General features: G+C 52.1%; 1 protein-coding gene across 8 annotated transcripts in view; it reads left to right on the top strand.

Moving 5' to 3' along the window:
- The window catches only part of PPFIA1 (PPFI scaffold protein A1), an 88,321-nt gene that overhangs the window by 54,628 nt on the left and 19,164 nt on the right, over positions 1–14,529 (top strand). For all 8 annotated transcript variants that reach the window (XM_089914355.1, XM_089914357.1, XM_089914351.1 and 5 more), the window contains 5 exons: positions 1,281–1,504; positions 3,572–3,803; positions 8,997–9,148; positions 10,025–10,197; positions 10,595–10,688. In XM_089914355.1, the coding sequence (XP_089770481.1) occupies positions 1,281–1,504; positions 3,572–3,803; positions 8,997–9,148; positions 10,025–10,197; positions 10,595–10,688 (875 nt within the window). The remainder of the gene's footprint in view (positions 1–1,280; positions 1,505–3,571; positions 3,804–8,996; positions 9,149–10,024; positions 10,198–10,594; positions 10,689–14,529) is intronic.

Raw genomic sequence — 14,529 nt, 5'->3', positions numbered from 1 at the left:
ATTCAGAGGCCGGGAGGCTGAGAAAGGGCGGCAGGGGGTGAGGAGTAGCCCGGGGGGGGGGGGTGCTGCCGAGTCAGAGGCTCCAGCGCTCTGCTGGGCAGGGTGGGGGAGGGGACCTAGGCGTGCGGGCTCCACGGAGCCCCCGGAGCCACACCTGCTTGCAGAGAGTGGGAGACAGACGGAGGAGGGAAGGGGAGGTGTAGCGGCTGCCCTTGGGCACTTTCAGGGAAACGCAGTGGTTGCTGGAAGGAGCCCTGGAGGGAGAGTTCTGTGGTTCCTGCTGTGTGCTTTTAAGAAGAGAGGAGGGAGTGGACATCCTGAGGCTGTTGGGAATGAGCCCCTAGGACGTGGATTAGCCACAGGGAAGGAGGAGTGATGGCAGGTGATCCTGGACCAGCTGAAGGGGGTGGCCCGGCCCTGGGGAGGGTCGGAAGACAGATTGCGTGGGCACAGGCCCCGGGGGCAGGGGGCTGGGGAGCCTGCGTCTAGAGGCTGCCCCGCAGTTACTCTGAGGTCGTGTCTGGGAAACGGAAGGCAGGACCCTGGGCTGAGCGTGGAGGTGGGGATGGGGGGCGGGAGGAGGTTTGGGGAGGGAAGGGGTGTGGGACGGCCCCAGAGGAGAGGCAGCGCAGGGCCCCAGCGAGCACGCTGCTTCTGTGCATGTTCTGATGACAGCGCAGAGGGCGTCTGGGCTCAGCACGGAGGTGCCCTTGCAACGCGAGTTGCAGTTCCCTAGAAAAGCCCCGCTGCTCTGCGGCTCCCTCGCCCCGAGGGCTGTCGGGGGCAGGCTCTCCCATCTCCCTTCTGCTGCTGCTCTTGTCTGCCCGTGTTGGGACCAGCCTCAGGAGACGAGACTAAGGGACCTCTGAGAGCCCTGTTACGTGGTGGCCCTGGTAAAAGCTATGGTAGCCGAGGTGAACCCGGCGGCTTTGGATCTGAGGGATTTTTTTTTACTTCCCTTCAGCCTGGCTGATGGTGGCACGGAATTAATTTTTTTAATTTTCGGTTTTTGTTTCTGACGCGGTTGCCTCAGCCTTGCAAATAACGTCGTAGAATTGCCTCCCGTCCAGGCTAGGAAGTGAACGTTGCCAGGCTGTCTGAGAAATAGATTCTCCTCCTGCCCATTTCTTAAGTACTGCTCACTTAACAGATGTCAGTGGCTTCTAAGCGTGACCCATTTTTCCAAGGTCTTCTGGGTCTCTGTGTAAAGTTGTTTCAAGTTGCTGGTAGCCTGAAGTTGCCCTGACTGTCGCTGTTGAACCGCGGCCTTTCGTGCGCAGGTGCAGACCCTGGACGAGCAGGACTGGGAGCGCGCGCGGCAGGCCAGCGTGCTGGCTCACGTGGCGCAGGCGTTCGAGAGCGGCGCGGACGTGCCTGATGGCGCCGGCGACGGGGACACGCTCTTCAGCTCGGCCACTCTGCTGTCACCCAGCGGGCAGGCCGATGCCCAGACCCTGGCCATGATGCTTCAGGAGCAGCTGGACGCCATCAACAAAGAGATCCGGTGCGTGTGCCCGTGCCTGGCTCCCCGGAAACACGGTGTCTCCGAGGGGTGGTCGCTACTTAGAAAAGCCTAAGTGTTCCATAAATAAGAAAACATACGTCGGTTCTGTTTTAAGAATCTTAAGTCCTGAGATTGCCCTTGCTTATAAAGCTCAGTTAAGCAGGGTGTTGTCTCCACAGTTGTGGGGTCAGCACACTGTGTGAGACGTCGTGGAAGGGGGAGAGGCGTGAGGCGTTCAGCCCCTGCCCCCGGAAGCTGCCGACACACCTGGAGAGAGATGGCGGGGTGCAGAGAGCCGAGGCCATGTCCGTCCGGGGTGCAGGGCGGAGACATGGCGCCAGGGAGTCGGGGCGGAGTCGGCTCCCCGGATTCCTTTCCCGGGGCAGGGCTGGTGGGCGTGCCGCAGAAAGTGAGGGCACACCCTTCATCGGCCTCTGCCAGCCGGCTGTGTCCCCCCCAGCTCTGAGCCCCGAGGTGATGCCCCCCTGCAGCCTGTGCGCCCTCCGGCACGGAGGGGTCGCCCTCTTGTGGGTCCCTTGGAGCCTCGCGTATTCTGTGGTGTGTCCCAAAGCCACCGGGAACAGAAAAGCTGGGGTTTTCGGGTTGGCAGGCTCCCACTGGGACTTGCAGTTTGCTTTCAAATTAACATAATGTGAAAATTGGTTCTTGTAAGACAGTGGTCAAAGGATGTGTGTTTGAGTATTTTTTAGTCTCATCAGTATATTTAAGATGTTTTCTTTAGAAACTGTCGTAGCAATTATAATAGTTACTTTGCAAAACAGGGAATAGAATCCAGAGGACTGCCTTGTAGTGGTCAGGAGGCCTTAGGTCTGGGGGCAGCAGTGTGACCGGGTACCCTGAGGCCTGCCCGGTGTCAGATCTGCCATGGCCACACCTCCTGTCCCAAGTCCACATGCAGAGCAGCCCCAGGCCAGTGACCCTGTGGCGGACCCGGTCAGAGTTGCTGCTCAGATTGCTCTTGTCACGTTAACACAGGCAGAGGTGCCCGTTCCCACCTGCAGAGAACGGGGGCCAGAGAGGAAAGGCCGCAGAATAAATGGCAAAAGTAGGTCGTGCTGCCTGCACTTTTGACTTCATAGACTGACTTCTTCGTGTGCCATGTTTGAACCCAGACGAGCTCTGAAAGACTGTCTCTCCCCATCCCTGCGGGAACTATGAAACGATAATATACTTTTATTTTCGTAGCCAGGTAAAAGTGATTTTTTTCCTTATGCAACAGGTTGACCTGATGTAACTGGTAAATTCTGCCCATCGACTTTTTATCAAAAATGAGAAAATACTTTCAGGATATATAAGTAGAACTTAAATTGGAAAGGTTACGACAAGGATCCGGTATTTTAATATCAAAATAATTGTATTTGCATAGTCAGGTATTTAGACTGCTGTTTAACTATCCAGTACACATTCGGGGAGAGGAACATTAACCTTGAATTCCAGAGTAATGCAGCTGTGGTTGACATGAATCCAGAAACTCACATGAGAGACTTCCCTGGCGGTACAGCGGTTAAGACTCTGCCCTTCCACTGTAGGGGGCATGGGTTCAATCCCTGGTCGGGGAACAACAACAAAAAAAACCCCAAAAAACAAACAAAAAAAGAAACTCACATGAGGCTGGTAGAGAACTTTATGAAATAATACTTTTGTTCAAATTCAACCTTAAAAAAAGATCAACTCAGCATTTTCATCTGGTCTAGAGACTTGTGTTTAGAAACTCCAAATTGCTTTGTGAATTGCTTTTTTGATTATATCAGAGTTCCCTATTTCCAGTTGAAAAAATTGATAGACAGGTGTGCTGCTTTGCTGTAACAACAGGGAAGGTAAACGTTGTAAATTTTAAATACCTCATTACGCAGTGAGAGTTGCCCCCCAGCCCCCGTCAGAATCTTAGTGTAAATAAGGAAAATCAAACGTGAATGATCGGAAGCAGCTTTGTAAGATTCAGTGGTAAGTCGTTAATGGTAACACAGAATACAGACCCAGATTTGTTATCCAGGCATGTCCCTGTGTTTTCTGACAAAGGCGGGTGACGGTTTTATTCTGCCTCAGGCTGATTCAAGAAGAAAAGGAGAGCACGGAGCAGCGGGCGGAGGAGATTGAGAGCAGGGTGGGCAGTGGGAGCTTGGACAGCCTTGGTCGTTTTCGATCAGTGAGCTCCATCCCCCCGTACCCTGCTTCCTCTCGGGCCAGCTCTTCCCCTCCCAGCAGCGGGCGGCCCACCCCTCGAAGGGCCCCGCACAGCCCGGCAAGGGAAGTGGACAGACTAGGCGTCATGACTCTGGTAAGTGTCTGCCTTCTCCCTGCTGCACCCTCCCCCCCAGCACACCTGGTTTGCTTGCTTGCTTTCTTGGTTAACCTAGAAGAAAATCAGGTGCGTTTGCTATGTTCAGAGGTTCAAGATTTTTAAAGCTAGTATTTAATCAGTCCCCCAATTAATGACAAATTAATTTTAATGTTTGGACCACCAGCTTAGCATGTCATCATGAACTCATCCACAGTTCTCCTTTGTGTAACATTGGGCATGGCCTCTGCAAGGCGCAGCAGCTACAGGAAAGCTTTTGTTTTTCAGGAATAGACAGCTTAGCAAGAGTAAACATAGGCAGCCCTAATGGCATCTCGAACACTGTACAGGGAGTCGATGCTGTCTTTCTTTACACTAGGGATGTCTCACTGGAGGGGGCAGGGCATGCGGTCAAAACAAAACCAAAAAAGCTAAAGTGGTCCTCTTGCTGAGGCGGCTGGCCACGCACTCACGCCAGCTCTGCATGTGAAACCAGGTTAAAAGCCGGTGCCCCTGGGCTCCCCTGGTGGCGCAGTGGTTGAGAGTCCGCCTGCCGATGCAGGGGACACGGGTTCGGGCCCCGGTCCGGGAAGATCCGACATGCCGCGGAGCGGCTGGGCCCGTGAGCCATGGCCGCTGAGCCTGCGCGTCTGGAGCCTGTGCTCCACAACGGGAGAGGCCCGCGTACCGCAAAAGAAAAAAAAAAAAAAAAAAAGCTGGTGCCCCGCGGCTCCCAGGGAAGCACACGGGCGTCCTTGCTCTTCCTCATCTGGAAATGCGATGACCGCGTGGTGACAGCGTGCAGCTCTGGAGCACACGTTATGGCTTTCTGTGTATTTAGGTCTTCCGAGTGCATTGCTGTTCACCACGTGAAATCGTATTTACAGTATTCTGCTTTTTAACTGCACTTGTGTTATAACTTTTTTCTGTTACCACCCATTTTCATTTTAGCTGCATTGTTAGCCAGCATATAATTAAATCAACTGTGAATCATTTCAGTGACACGTGAAGTGGTAACTAGTCCATGTTGTGGTATTTGGGCATATACTGCTTTTGTAATTTACATCATTAGCTAATTAGCTGATAATTAAAACTCTTTGACGATTTCATTTGTGGCTTCATGCTTAGTATCTTTCAGAGAATGTGTAAAAACAGTTCTGTGTATTCTTTTTCCTTGTTGTTATATGGTTCTCTGTACTGGCTGATGGTGTGTCTGCTTCTGTCATCCGTGTTGATTCCCCGTATCATCCTTTGTTTTATCAGTTAATCCAGACCCCAGCCTCCCCACCGCCAGGCCTGTAGTTTGCCATCCAGCTCCGCTCCCCGTCCACCCCACTCGGTTATCAGTCCCTTCCACAGCAGTGCTGTGCTCCACAGCGTGTCTATGCTTGGTCGTGGCTCATTAGTGGGGTCTCTGCGTTATCTTCGTTTCTCATTAAACAGTGTTTTTCCCCCATAGCGGTGAGTTTTATTTAGTGTATCACTGCATAATAGGTATGGCTACAGGCATGATGTAGATGGACCAGAGTGTTTTTGCTCACACTGTATAGCATACGTGTAATTCATAAGTGAGATGCTGCTTATATAAAGAAATGACCCACCAAGTGTAGAATTAATGGACTCTGACACAACGTACTTTCTGGTTTCGGTGCTTGTATTACTTAAGACGGTAAATCTCATCAGCTTATTAAACATGCACAGTTAATGCCTTTACTAGACTAGTTTTAATTAAATTATCTTCTATGAATCATAAAATGTAAAGACTATCTGCCATTATGCTAGCTTTTATTCTTACATATTTCCACAGGGTACCTGCTTTAATCAATAAATTTATTTTGAGAAGTTTTAAATCAAATTCTAGGTAAGGATTTTACGTTCATGTCCAATAGGTGGTTAGATTTGTTCAGTGTTAAAATAGGTCTTGCAATTACTTCCTCACCAGTTAGATTGCTATTTTGAAGTGTCACATGTTTCTTATTAAGGAAAACTAAGCTATAGAGCAGTTTGGCTTAGAATAGACAACTGTTAGGGCCCTTCGCTATACAGAATGCCATATTATAAGAAATGGAGTATGTTGTAATAGAATTGTATCTTCCTGAGGAAAATTTATACTGTTTCACTAGGAAGTCTTGAATAGCTTATTATATTTAACTTTTGTGGTCAAAAAAATGTTCTATTTCCAGTTACATTTTCTCTAAATCTTATCTCACTTACATGTGTTCTGTCATTTTCTTTTTAATATATTTGCCTGTACTGATCCTTGAATTTTTAACTTCAAAGTGTGCAGTAAATCTGGTTTCTCTTCGTTTCTTCGCATGCATCTGTCAGCCTAGTGATTTAAGGAAGCATCGTAGAAAGGTAAAATATTTAGTAATTCAGCATGCCTTTGTTTCTTTGTGAAGTATTGAAGAGTCCCTGTCGTTTTACGTGAATGAACACTATGTGGTTGAGTACTGGTGAATAATTGACGTTTTAATGGAAGTGTTGAAACTCACCCTCCACTTAACATATGCTGATGGTTCCGCTGGAAATAGGTCGTTCACTGGGACAAATGTAAGAGTTTGCCTTTCTCCCACTTGTTTGCCTTCTAAGTGTTGCACGGTTATTTACAATAGACATAGTGGTTTTTATTTTTTGTTATTTTTAAATTTTATGTATTTGTTTATTTACTTATTAATTTCTGGCTGCGCTGCGAGGCTTGCGGGATCTTAGTTCCCCAACCAGGGATCGAACTCGGGCCCCAGGCAGTGAGAGCGCTGAGTCCTTAACCACCCTACCGCCAGGGAATTGCCCATAGTGTTTTCTAAAAAGAAATGATGGGGGGCTTCCCTGGTGGCGCAGTGGTTGAGAGTCCGCCTGCCGATGCAGGGGACGCGGGTTCGTGCCCCGGTCCGGGAAGATCCCACATGCCACGGAGCGGCTGGGCCCGTGAGCCATGGCCGCTGAGCCTGCGCCCCGCAACGGGAGAGGCCACAACGGTGAGAGGCCTGCGTACCGCAAGAAAAAAGAAAAAGAAATGATGGACGCGGAGCCATAGATGCTAGATTTGGGGGAAAGCAATTTTAATAGTCACAGGTAGTAGCGTTCGGTGGGCTGTTACTTTGTGCCAGGCGTCGTGCTGAATGCTTTACGAGTCTGTTCCCTAATCCCACAAACACCCACGTGAGGTCCAGGTGCTGTTGTTATCCCCATTCAACAGACGTGGACGCCGAGGCTTAGAGAGGCCAGGCGCTGTGCCCAGGCTCGCACAGTCAGCAGCGCACTGTGGATTTGTCTGATTTCAGAACCTGGACCCTCAGCCCTGGCGCCGTCTGGCCCGCTTTTCCACCAGGAGCTCTTGTCTCCTTCACAGCCTTCCTGACGGAGGGCGCTCGGGGCTCCTTCCTCTCGGATAACCCTGGACTGAGCCCCTGTTCTTGGAGGGAAAACGGTGCGCTGAGGGCCAGATCTGTTGACCACGATGTCTCCCTCCCTCTCAGGCTCACAACCCCCTGAGCGTGCACTCACCACGCAGCCGTGCTGCGGCCCAGCCGCCCAGCGCACCAGCGCCCCTCTGCCAGGCCACAGCAGTGCGGCAGTTTAAAGTCCCGGCTCTGTCACCGATTGGTTGTGACCTGGGTGAGCCGCTCGCCCGTTCTGGGCCCGGCTTTGCCCTGCTGTTAAGTGAGGACAGCGGTAGACCCGTGGCCCTCGGGGTGGCCACGCTGTACCATCCCTGCACAGTCCACAGGTCGGCAGTGGGACACAGTTCTGCTGCATACGTTCGTAGTCTTCTCGGTGGCAAGACTTTCTCAATAAAGGTAGTGGCCTGTTGATTGCGTCCCGGCCGGGGGGCCTGGTCTGTTGCATGTGGTAGCTTGAGCTCGCTGGCTGGCTACTGAGAGGGCCTTGTTCTAGGTTTGGCGTGTGTGCGCCAAGAACCAGGCACCGGCGGACCTGCCGCCTCCTCCACGCCGCACGTGGATGCCGAGACGCCTGCCCAGCTTGCGTGCAGCTGCCCGTCCTAGTCACGTGGGCACAGTGGGGCGGGCTCTCATCCCGGGGGAGGTGCCAGGCAGGGTGGGCCCGGAGGACTTCCTTAGGAAGAGGCCCTTGGGAAGGGGCTTGTCGTGTTTACTGGGCTTCAAAGCAGCTGTTTGTCTCCACGGAGTCCATAGTCAGCTCAGACCTGTGTCACTTCCCTGACCCGTTTGATTTTTATAAAGGATTGTTTTAGCTTGAACTTGAGATCGATCCCTGTTAAGCTTCACATTGATGATTTCTAGCCTTTCGCTATCTGATGATTGCAATTAGAAACCAGGAGAGGACACAGTTTATCCAGCTGTCGCTTAAATGAGTTCAGCTATATTTTGCCCCGGGTCACTTTGTTGTCACCAAGCCACTGTGGGGCTGCAGTGGATCACTATTATTCTTTACGGAATCCCATTAAAAAGGCACAGGTCGGTTGCTCAAGTCCCATTGTTTCTACAGATGCTTGCCGTGCATGTTTCGTAAAATCTAACCCGGCTTAACCACAAAACCCAGATTTATAAGGGAGATCTGCCTGGACCCTGAAGGGGTTAATCTGTTCCCCATACCGTAACCACCACCCTGCTTCCCATACTCACATCCCATTATAAGCCAGAAAGCTGGGAGTCTGGAAGAGATCGTCTTTTGATGAAGACCTAGAACAAGCTATTTCTTTTTTCCTCTCAAACAGAAAGGTCTGGACAGGTTTGCCTGAGAGGTGTCTTCCCCGTGCTAGTGTTTCTGTTGAATGGCATCAGGAGATAAACACAGTCGTCCTCTTCATCGGGGTCCTCTTCATCGCGGTGGTTAATGCCATGCGTGGTTTATGGTGGTGGCTTCAGGCGGGGCTCAGCTCTCTGCTGCCCCTGCGGGGCTGTCCGGGTGGCCTGGATTCTAGGGACGGCAGGCCACGGGGAGGCCGCTGTCCAGGTCTCCGCGCTCATGCGGGTGCAGGCCGGCGGGAGTCGGCTCTGCTCTGTGCTCCCTCTGCTGACAGCCTTGCTGCTCATGAACAAGACAGCCCTTTAAGATGGCATTAGGCTAGATCAAGCCTTTTTGTACTGGCAGAAAGCATAGCTAATAGGTTTTCAAATACGTTTCTGGTTATAATGTGGAGCCTCCGTGATTTGCTTTATCCGTCACAGTCTGTTGTCACCTAATTTTACACTTATCTCAATCCCTCAGCTGCCAGCTTCCCGAGAAGAGGTACGAGACGACAAGACGACCATCAAATGTGAAACCTCACCCCCCTCCTCCCCACGATCCCTTCGGCTGGACCGGCTGCACGCAGGGGCGCTGCACACAGCCAGCCACGAGGACATCAGGGACGCACGCAAGTAAGGGCCCTGCTCTCCTCCTTCCACTTTCAGGAAATCTGTTCGTCTTCTCTTGAAAAACAAGTCAGAATGATGATTTTAAAGAAATACCACTCAGTTCAGCGTGTTTGTCGAGGTGATAGACTTAGGGTGCCGACCCCTGCTCTGGGCGCTGTAGTGAAATCTGGCAGGAGGTACCTTCTGTTTGGACAGAGTCAGCTTGGCAAGAAAAGAGTTAAGAGATATCAGCAATTTTAGAAACACCTCGTTTCTTCAGATTCTACAGATTAACTCCTTTGGGAACTTTCTTCCTATTCTGGCGGGAGCCTCCGCCCGGCGCGGGCTGTGTTTCTGAGCGTTACTCCTCTGTAGGACGCTCCGTGGCTCTCGGATGCGTTCTTGTCCTTTCCGAGCTGTGAGGTGTCCCGCCCCATCCTTCCATGCTCCCCGAGTGCCTCCTCTCAGGAGACTGTCAGTTGCAGTTAGTTCTGTGGCGCTGGCCTTGTTCAGACCACCGCCTGCTGAGCTCCTGTCCGGGGCCAGGCAGCACTCGATGCAGGGCACGTGTGGTCACCTCTCCGGCGCCCCTGCACGGTGACCATCGCTCTCCTGCCCCGGCCCCGGGGGCGTCTGCACCTGCCGGGCCATTACCTTGAGGGGCTCGGAGCGCCCTCTGCACTGGGTGGTCTAGAGTCGGGCCCCTCCCTCTTCGGAGGAGAGCTCACGTCAGAGAGTCCCGGCCTCTCGGGAGCAGCCGTCCGTGGTGGGGAGCCTGCACCTCTTGTGCGCACCGCGGTCCGCGAGGAGCCCCATCTGCCGCGTGGTGTGGGGAGCGAGCGTTGTAGGGGGTGTGGTTGCGCGAGGCCACCCGTTAAAGGTCACTTTCTGTCCCCAAAGCTCGACAGGCTCGCAGGACGGCCCCGCGAGCAACCCCAGCAGTAGCAGCAGCAGCCAGGACTCGCTGCACAAAGCCCCCAAGAAGAAGGGCATCAAGTCCTCTATCGGCCGCTTGTTCGGCAAGAAAGAGAAGGGCCGGCCTGGGGCCCTGGGCAAGGAGTCGCTGGGACAAGGTAGGTGGTTTCCAGCCGACCCTTCAGTGTTCGGAGTGGGCAGGGGGCTGCACGCGCACCTCTGTGCGCCCCTCCGCCGCCCCGTCGCCACCGCGTGCGTCCTCTCACACGAGCTGGGTGTTCTCCCGGGTCTGTTTCCCCAGTGGGTCCACACACGGCCCAGAGAGCACGGGTAACGTCCGCCTGCCTTGAGCAGCTCAGCGTCTCCCAGGCGTCAGCCTTCCTGCCTCTTGAGCGTTTTCGTGTGCGTGTGTGCGCATGGGCCGTCTGGTCGGAAAGTTCACCTTTAGAATTTTCCTCACTCTCCCTACAAAAACTCCTCCACCTGTTTACAGAAACACCTAACTCGGCCGTGTTGATTTTCTCTCAATATTTCGACCACTCTGCTTCCTCGTAGCTGTTATTTCAGAGACAGAAAACTCATCTCAAGATGCCTTGGGACTCAGCAAATTGGGAGGACAGGCTGAAAAAAATCGTAAACTTCAAAAAAAGTAAGGTTTTTGTTTTTTGTCGATCTCACTGAACAGTTTTCAGTTGTTCCTGATGCTTAACTAATGTTTATTGATGAAATGTGATGTCCAGCTCTGTAGATATACTATCTTCTGAAAGCTTAGCCCAAAGCCTTTGTTAAACTGTGCTTCCCGGAGGACTTAGAACACCTGTGAGTCCGCGGAGGACTCACACGTGGGTTCCTAGTCCACTCTGGCGAGGATGAGTCGTGGTGCTGAGTCGTGCGCAGCCACGGAGCCCTCATATCTGAATGCCGGCTCCTGCACAAGTCAGCTTTGGGGCGTTGGGAAGCTTGGCTTTCCTGTGCTTCAGTTTTCTCATCTGTGAGATGTGAGTCATAGTAGTACATACCCCATGGGGCCTTTACGAGCATTAGCTGCACAGATACATCTACGTATACGTACACGAGGCTCCTTAAACAGTGCCGGCGCTGGGGAAGACGCACGTGTCACTGCAGCCACTGCGGGGACTTGGCACCTGCGGCTCGCACCAGCGATCAGTCAGGAAGTTGTCACTTACCGTGTTGCCCTTTTTTTCCCTCCTCTGGTAGATTTTGTATTTTTACCTTAAACAGACTCTCAGTTTTGCAATCTTATTAAATTTTAATTCTGAGTTGTCCTGGTTTCTGAAAATATGTAATAACAGTAGGGATGGTTTTCTACAAAGGAGCTCGGGCGTTGTGATGCCCCAGGATCAGGCACAGAGGCACATAGCCTGTGCACGTGTCTCTGGGTCCAGAGACGTTTTCTGACCCAGGACAGTTTGTGTGTCGGGTGACCACATCCTAAACGAGCGCTAAGTAGATGACCTGGATAGGCGGAGACTGTCCCAGTGAACTGACAAGTGGGAAATAAGACGGAACGTTTTGTAGTCTCGGGTGAGCACGAACCTGAGAGTGGGGAAGGTGGTGATAAGGTGGTAATACTGGCCCTTGAGACGGGGGAAGCTGGGTGGGCTCTGTGATAAATCTGACGATGGGGAAGGTCATCTGGCCACTGTCAGGCACCTTGAGAAACCAACACTGGTCTGGAATCCAGGGCCTGCAGGCACTGAGCCCACGGGGACCCTCTCCACTAGAGGCCAGTTTGCCTGTAGCCCCTGAGGTTGCCTGTTGACTTTCCTTTTGTGAAATCTGCCTCATCTTAGCTCTTCTCAGGAATCACAGTGATCTTGCCTGGCATACTGTTGATCGCGTTCCGGGGAAATGCTGTCCGTTCGGTCATTGCGCACGACACCGTAGGAATACTCGGTCTTTGGTTCCCTGGAAGTGGAAAACTGTAGAAACCACTCAACAGCAAAAGCTGATTTGAGTGTTGCTGTCTTTGAACTGTAGAGAGTGTTGTACCCGAACTCAGGTGACTGCCGTTCGCTTATGGGGACTTAACGTCAGAGCCTTTTGCCCTTCTGCAGTCATGCCAGGACACTTCTGTGCCCTAGATTCTGCTGGGGCGTTTCACTTGACATCTTCCCGCTCAGCTGCTAGAGACCAGGAGGGGTTATGGCTGTGCCGCCAGCCCTCCCACCCTCTGCTCCTGAGCGTTGGTGTTTCACGTAGCGTCAAACGTAGTTTTCCACTGTGTTTTCTCCATTTGTCTTGTAATTCTCAGGAGGAAGCTCGAGTGGTGGGCTGCGTGTGGCAGACGTCGCTGGGTTACTTGCCCGGCGTGTAATGAAGTTCCGTGCACTGGTGTGTGTGTGTCTGCTAGGCAGCTTCCTCTGGAGCTCGGGTGCTCAGGCTGAACTTCTGACTCTGTGTTACCATGGCTGAGAGTGCACGAGCAGCTTGTTCTCTGCTCCATCGTCACGCACGGCAAGTTCTAACATGTACTGACGACTTGGAGAACAACGCAGAGTCCGAAGGTTTTCTGACAACAGTGGGTGATTTTAGTTCTGTCAGTTAACCAGAGATACAGTTGACTTCAGGGAGAATGCTTCACTTATAAATGTGAAAAAAATATTTGAGCTTTCCAGAAAAAGTACTGTTTGAATATAGTTTAACGTTTATGGCATTATCGATGGGAGAATCAAAATACGCTTGGCAGAAATATTTTCTTTTTATCAAGCCCCAATTTATCTCAGAGGTGCTCTTTTAACTGCTAAATTTACACAGCCAGTGCGTCCACTTTTTTAGAGAATTTTCAAAATTTGGTGAAGATGAGACTTTCAGGTTTCATGAAAGCTACATGAGAGAGCACGGCGGGCACACTTGGTGCTGGACGTGCTCGGTGAGGCGTGGAGGCTGCAGCTGTCGCGGAAGTTGGCGTCCCTGACCGTCATCGCGGTGGCCTGGGCTCTAGACGGGCTCCCCGTGTGCGGGCACTTGCCCAACGGCGTTTGAACTGGACCCCGTTAATAAGGACCTGGTGCTTTAAATGCTGTCTTTCCACCTCCCCTTGGTCGACGCTGTCGTGCGCTCACGGGGGAAGCTGAGTCGTGGGGTTTGCTGTGCTGTGTGTCCTGAAACCTTCCGCGTTGCCCGTCGCCAGCTACAGGCTCGGAGCTGTACTGCTTTTGACGGGAAGCGGCACCGCAGTCCTCCCACCCGGGCCTCTCTCCAGCCCTGCGCCGGCCTGCGCGGCTGCGTCGGTGAAGTGGAGCCCGGTGAGCCTTTGTAGGAGGTGCCGGGTGTGCAGAGTGTCAGTGTCAGAGAAATGAGGCCCGGCTGCATCGGTGAAGTGGAGCCCGGTGAGCCTTTGTAGGAGGTGCCGGGTGTGCAGAGTGTCAGTGTCAGAGAAATGAGGCCCTGTCTGTTGTCTGGATGATGCCACTCGTATGGTATTTGATCAGCAGCTCACACAACCGTCTCGTTACGAAAGACAGCTTGACCGTGGTGCTTCTGTCCCAATTTAAAACGCATGTTGTCATTCACATATGACATGACCTTTCTCTCATAGGCGCGTCTGTTCCCCATAGAATTCAGCGTATTTCTGAACGTCTTTCTCCTGTGACTCTGATTCTGAGGTTAGTAAGTGTGCCACATGAGTCGACTACTAGAGCAGGTATTTAAGAAATCCCGCTTGGGGTCTAGAATTGGATCCTTGACGGGGCAGATCAAGTCCCAGCCGAGTAGCCCCCGCACGCGTGGCCCGAGCCGGGCGGGCACAGTGCTGACCTCGTCCCAGCTGGCCCGCAGGGGAGGCAGCCCCCTTGAGCTCGTGTCCCCAGCCCTCTCTGTAAACTGAGGCCAGAGATGAGAGTGAGACAGTGACAGCGAGAGCGATGCAGAGGAAGGAAATCAATCCCAGCAGAAACGGGGCGAGTCCTCTGTTTGCTTCTGGACCGTGGCTTGGGGCCGCGGGATCCCGGCAGATGGCATACGCCTCATTCCCGCAGGATACCGGCTTGTAGCTCAGCTTCTTCGGAACAGAGCTGGATGCTTTGGGCAGATTTAAGGCATTTGGAGTCCTGTCACCTTAGTGCTCGTGTTTTAGGCTTGGGAGCTAATGACTGGAAGACTTCTTGTTTTCTAGAAGATTGACCCGTGAAGGAATACCTCCTTCCCTTGCAGTTAACTTAGCTGAGGACTAAATGCCTGTCATGTTTATCTTGGTAGCTGTAGTAAAGAAGGAAGAAAAGACGGTTCTGTTGATTATTAGAAAGTGGTCATGTGAGTGAACGGGCGAGTTGGCAGGCTCTACTTCACATTTATTTATTTCTTTGCTCTTGATATCAGTACTTTTTTTTTTTTTTTAAAGAAACACACTTGTTCCTAAGTGAAGGACTGAACAGATTTTATTCTGCCACTCAAGAGTTTTTTAAATACCATTTTTTGTCATCAAGTCTCTTTCTCTTGGCCTTTTGTTACCGATATTCCATTAGCAG

The sequence above is a fragment of the Delphinapterus leucas genome, chromosome 7 (genome assembly GCF_059928025.1).
Source record: "Delphinapterus leucas isolate spDelLeu-1000000601 "Yukka" chromosome 7, BTC_Dleu_Yukka2, whole genome shotgun sequence".
Lineage (NCBI taxonomy): Eukaryota > Metazoa > Chordata > Mammalia > Artiodactyla > Monodontidae > Delphinapterus > Delphinapterus leucas.
Note: the sequence above shows the minus strand (reverse complement) of the source record. Positions and strands in the feature narration are given on the sequence as shown.